The sequence below is a fragment of the Cebidichthys violaceus genome, unplaced genomic scaffold, assembly GCF_023349555.1.
Source record: "Cebidichthys violaceus isolate CVI_PGR_0920_01 unplaced genomic scaffold, fCebVio1.0.p SCAF_41, whole genome shotgun sequence".
Lineage (NCBI taxonomy): Eukaryota > Metazoa > Chordata > Actinopteri > Perciformes > Stichaeidae > Cebidichthys > Cebidichthys violaceus.
The window spans coordinates 2,012,989-2,018,279 of NW_027176606.1; the positions used below are offsets into that span (position 1 = coordinate 2,012,989).

At 45.7% G+C, this 5,291-nt stretch overlaps 1 protein-coding gene across 2 annotated transcripts in view; it reads right to left on the reverse strand.

The window, feature by feature from the left end:
• Positions 1-940: 940 nt before the first annotated feature.
• The window catches only part of supt16h (SPT16 homolog, facilitates chromatin remodeling subunit), an 11,271-nt gene continuing 6,920 nt past the window's right edge, over positions 941-5,291 (reverse strand). The window contains exons 16-25 of one of the 2 annotated variants that reach the window (XM_068728212.1): positions 3,905-4,167; positions 3,695-3,813; positions 3,366-3,604; positions 3,196-3,271; positions 2,886-3,055; positions 2,656-2,785; positions 2,435-2,561; positions 2,255-2,332; positions 1,855-2,025; positions 941-1,808 (exon numbers count right to left, since the gene is read on the reverse strand). In XM_068728212.1, coding sequence (XP_068584313.1) covers positions 1,898-2,025; positions 2,255-2,332; positions 2,435-2,561; positions 2,656-2,785; positions 2,886-3,055; positions 3,196-3,271; positions 3,366-3,604; positions 3,695-3,813; positions 3,905-4,167 — 1,330 coding nt within the window. In that variant the 3' untranslated portion in view covers positions 941-1,808; positions 1,855-1,897. Of the gene's footprint in view, positions 2,026-2,254; positions 2,333-2,434; positions 2,562-2,655; positions 2,786-2,885; positions 3,056-3,195; positions 3,272-3,365; positions 3,605-3,694; positions 3,814-3,904; positions 4,168-5,291 lie in introns of both variants that reach the window. The other variant, XM_068728211.1, reaches the window with a different exon arrangement.

Consider the following 5,291-nt stretch of genomic DNA (forward strand, 5'->3'; position numbering starts at 1 on the left):
TACTTGCTTCACTGTTGTGCACAAGCAAGCTACAATTTAAGGAAAGGTCTTTTGTGCTGAAGTGGGGGAAACCTCACCAGACGTGCTTTTCTAAAGCAGAACAGGTTTTACTTTGAAGGCACAGGCAGCCTCAAGGGTTCATGAAAGCTATAAGTCACTGTTGAAATGAGCTAGAAACCACATTTTTGTTGTCAAAATGTCGAACTTGCCTGTGTGCGTATTCAAAAAGCACAAGTGGATGATGAGTTTATAGCTTTCGCCTTCTGAAATAAGTTTGTGTCAAAGATGAATCAAAGATTATCCAAAACAGATTATATCCGTGTTACTATAACGAACATATCACTCCAATATAAAATACAAGACCCTTCACGTCAGCATACATCACTGCCTGTTTAACAGCATTAAACTGAGGCTAAGGAGTGATATAACACCATCTGTTTGGGCCAGTTGATGAAAAACTGCTTTAAAGAAACGTGTCAAACGAGTTTTTCAACCAGAGAGAATTGACTAAATGGATGTTTCTGCAGGAAAACCGTCACAATTCTTTAATGAATTAATTTAAGGGATAATTTTATCAGAAATGCTATAATTTGTTTTCTTCAAATAATCTTTAACCTTTTTTTTTTTTTTTTTAACTGATTAAGAGGTAATTTCTCTTTAAAATGCCAGAAAATATGTAATAATTCCCCAATATAATTGCTTTACAATAACATCTTCAACTGTCTTACTTTAGTCGGCCCAACAGTCCAAAACCCCCCAAATAACTGGAATTCAGTGATATAAAACAGAGGCAGACATCGCCATAACATGTTGTGTTACTTTGCAAATGGCGAACTTGAAACGTTTACTTAATTACACACCGCAGTAGAACGTTCCTGAACGAGCGGAGAGAAGCAAGTTCCAGCTCTTCAGGAAGAAAACACAACATTCAAAAACAAACAACAGTTCCTTTTACTTTTATTACAAAAACAAAAACAGGATTCTTCAGAATTAACAGTACAACAACAAATCTACTCGGAATTAAGAAAAAAAAAAAAAAAAAAAAGAAGAAAGGATCAGAGAGGACGAGTGCGAGGGAGACGGTGGGTGTGTGTGTGGGTGTGTAAGTGTGTGCGCATAAGTTTACAAACCCCATTTAAAAAAGAAGAAATCAGAAAATGTATCTGCCCCCCTCAAAAAGAGAAAATGTTCAATCTTATTACTACAATTTAACAAACGGAGGAAAACATGACGGGGGAAGTGAAACAAAGACGAGAAGGTGGAGAGTCTCACTTTTTATACAAAAACACTTGGCAGAGGATATGTCAAGCCTTTTCTTTTATTATTCATTAGTTAAGAAACTCATCCGTCTCAACAGAAAGTAAACAACGCTCGCAATAAAAACCCATTTAAACACGCACACACACACACACACACACACACACACACACACACACACGAAACCCTGATGATGGATGGAGATGGGAGGTGGAAACAAAAAGAGAGAATGAGGAAGGAGAGCGGGGGAAAACAAGCTAACGAATGAAGAGAGAGAGAGAGTGTGTGTGTGTGTGTGTGTGTGTGTGTGTGTGTGTGTGTGTGTGTGTGTGTGTGTGTGTGTGTGTGTGTGTGTGTGTGTGTGTGTGTGTGTCCTGCTGGTTCGTTCTTACCATTTCAACACGACACTTCACTGACCGACACGAAAATAATGGGGCGTCTACGTCTATATACACATCGTGTGTCTGAGCGTTGTTTTGTTTGTCTTAAGTGTAGGAGTCAGAAGAGCCAGTTGGGGTAGAGGGAGGAGGGAAGGGTCGACTAGGTTTGGCTGTGTGTGTGTGTGTGTGTGTGTGTGTGTGTGTGTGTGTGTGTGTGTGTGTGTGTGTGTGTGTGTGTGTGTGTGTGAGAAAGAGATATTTTAGGACCGTCGCTTCTTCTTGCTGGGCGCGCTGCTGGGGGCCGATGGCCGGACCTTTCTCTTCTTGTTGTTGTTGCTGTTGGCGGCGGTGGTGGTGTCCTCCTCCACGTACTGGCTCTCTCTGTCAGCTACAAACAACAACATCAATGACATCAATTATGAATCAATAATAAGCTAAATAGCAACGGTTGAGGCTGAAGGAAGACATCAATAAAATGAGACTCCTACAAAGTATTTGGAAGTACTCGAGAGCGCCGATGAAGTCTTAAGGTCACGTGGTACAATCAAGCTCTGGCTATTTTACCGATACACCATGCCTGGAAATGTTGTAGAGGATTTTTAAATGATTTTACAAACCTTTCCTGGCTTCTTCCTCCAGCTCATCCCAGTCTTTGCCGCTCTCCTCCTCGCTGCCCTCCGACTCGCCGCTAAAATCTAGAAAAACCAAAAGCAGACAACAGAGCTGACGCACCTCGGATTCACTTGAAGCTTCGAACAGCCATGATTCAACAATAAACTAAGATAATAAAATCTTACTAGAGTCCTCCGTCTCCGAGTCGTAGTCCTCGTCACTGTCCTCCTCCTCCTGCGTCTCCTCGTCTGCAGACGGGTTGAAGGTTTCATCCTCCATTTCCGACTCTGAATCTTCCTCTGCTCCACTTCCCTGAGACCAAAACGAGAGAGTATAAGAGGGACGTGGTCACACAAACAAGTACGTGTTGGTTTAAAGTGTCTTGGGTCCACTGTGCTGGACGTACCTCGCCCTCTGGGTCCAGGAAAGACCAGCCTCCCTGCTCGAAGAAGCCCTCGGGATCGTCGACGATGGTCTTCATGATCTTGGTCCAGTTCAGGGACTGGACTCCCTCCGTGTACTTGATGTCGCACGAGCTGAGAAAGAGACCCGAGAGCAGTTAAACCCGGAGAAACCAGAGCCTGTGTTCTTATTAACAAGGAGCAGTTGACAATAAATTAAAAAAAAAAAACGCACTTGAGCCACTCCTTGATGGGGTCGAGGGAGTTGACGGGCACGGCGTTGATCATGGTGACCTTCTTGTTGTAGTCCTTGTAGACGATGACCACGTCGAAGTTCTTCAGGTGGAACTGCACGCGCTCAAAGTGGACCAGCTCCACCTCGTCCAGAGTCACCACGAACGGGGGCTGGAGTTAAAATAACAACAACAACAAAAAAAAAAGGCAAGACGGTTTCAAAACCAACGAAGAGGACAAAGAGAAACTGAGAAAAACGTCGTCACTGCCGATCGGAGAGCCCCTAACAAACGCTGCTTATAAACACTCACCCATTCAGTGGTGTTGACGAGGGAGCCGGACGTGGGTTGTAGCAGACAGGTGCTCCTGTAGGGGGCGCCCTGGAACCTAGAGCCAGAACAATCAGCCGCTTTATTGAGCGCACCTCTTTCAACACAACCCCCCCCCCCACGGTGTCTCACAGTACGCTCGCTTCACTCACCCGAGGTCTCTGAAGGGAACCTCGAACTCCAGCTGCTCTTTAGTCAGCGTCTCCACCTTCTCGATGAAGTTCTTGAAGGCCGACTTGAGCTTGTGCCTCATCTCGCGCTCCATCTGCTCGGCGTACAGGTCGTCCCGGTCGTGCATGTGCTGGTGCTTGCCCAAGTCCGTGGTGATCTCCCCGACCTCGGTGTAGAACTGGACGTCCGTGTGGCGCCGCTTACCGAACATGATGGCGTTCTGGAAAACGGAAACTTGTGAGTGCTGGAACATGTTGTTGAACTTGTTTCTCCAAAAAACATCTCACAAATGTCGAGCCAATGCCGCTACCTTGAGGTGGAAGTGGAGCACAATGATCATCTCCCCGTCGCACGGCTGGAAGATGGCGTGTTTGATGTTGTTGTAAAGAATGTCCACTTTATCACCGCGGACCGACGTGAAACGAAAACCTGTGCGTGAAGAAGAGAGGGAGTGTTCAATAAAAAAAAAGGAGGTCTTAAGCGTCCCTCCTATTCATCCCGATCAGAGCGTTCCTCCCACCGTTGGTGTGCGCCTCCAGCGAGCCCTGCATCCTCTTCTGCGCGATGTTGGGTCGGATGTAGAGGTCTTTGAGCTTGGGGTTGCTGCGGTTGAGGTTGATGACCAGCGAGTCCTGCTTGACGATGCCCTCCTTCTCCTTCTCCTCGGCCTCCCGCGTCTTGTAGCGCTTCTGCACCTCCTTGATGATGCGGAAGGCGTTCTGCAGGTTGGTGGAGGGCACCGACGGGTCGCCGGGAGCTTTGAGGTTTGACGCTCGGTACGTGCTGAGTGGAGAACGGCACCGATCGAGAGTAAGCGAGGAGGACGGAGAGGACAGAAACATAACATTTAATTAAATACAACTAATCTTCTCTGATGACTTGCTCCCTCTTAAGACGCAACTTCTGTTGGGACTAGAATTTTGATGAAATAATAGAGTCCCTCTCCATCAAGCTGCTCGACACTACATCAAATTTGGGCATCCTGTTTCCAGAGCTGGCCGGTAATTCGATATGATAATTGATCGCCTTTCAGTGGAATCGTATCGTGGTGAAATGAATCATCTAAATTACAAGCACTTCTAAGAAAATGTGATGGGAAATATTTGGATATTTGCACTTCAGTTCTTACTAAAAATGAGAAAATACTTTTCATTTGTCATGTATTTAATTCAAAAACAAAAATAAGCTTTACTATGTTTTTTTTGTTGAACTACCAGAAAACATGCTACATTGTGAGATCAAGAGAGTTAGATATTGAGTGAGAGAGAAAGAGAGCGAGAGAGAAAGAGCAAGAGAGAAAGAGTGCGAGTGCGAAAGAGCGCGAGAGAGAAAGAGTGCGAGAGAAAGAGCGAGAGAAAGAGTGCGAGTGCGAAAGAGTGCGAAAGAGTGCGAGAAAGAGAGCGAGCGAGAGAGAAAGACAGCGAGAGAGAAAGACAGCGAGAGAAAGAGTGCGAGAGAAAGAGTGCGAGAGAAAGAGAGTGAGAGAGAAAGAGAGTGAGAGAGAAAGAGAGCGAGAGAGAAAGAGCGAGAGAGAAAGAGTGCGAGTGCGAAAGAGTGCGAGAGAGAAAGAGTGCGAGAGAGAAAGAGTGCGAGAGAGAAAGAGTGCGAGAGAGAAAGAGTGCGAGAGAGAAAGAGTGCGAGAGAGAAAGAGTGCGAGAAAGAGTGCAAGAGAAAGAGCGAGAGAAAGAGTGCGAGTGCGAAAGAGTGCGAGAGAGAAAGAGTGCGAGAGAGAAAGAGTGCGAGAGAGAAAGAGCAAGAGCGAGAGAGAAAGAGAGGAGTGCAAGACAGGAGTGCGAGAGAGAGAGCGAAGGAGTGCGAGAGAGAAAGAGAGGAGCGAAGGAGTGTAAGAGAGAAAGAGAGCGAGCGAGAAAGAGATATGTAGTCCAGCTATATATATATATATATAT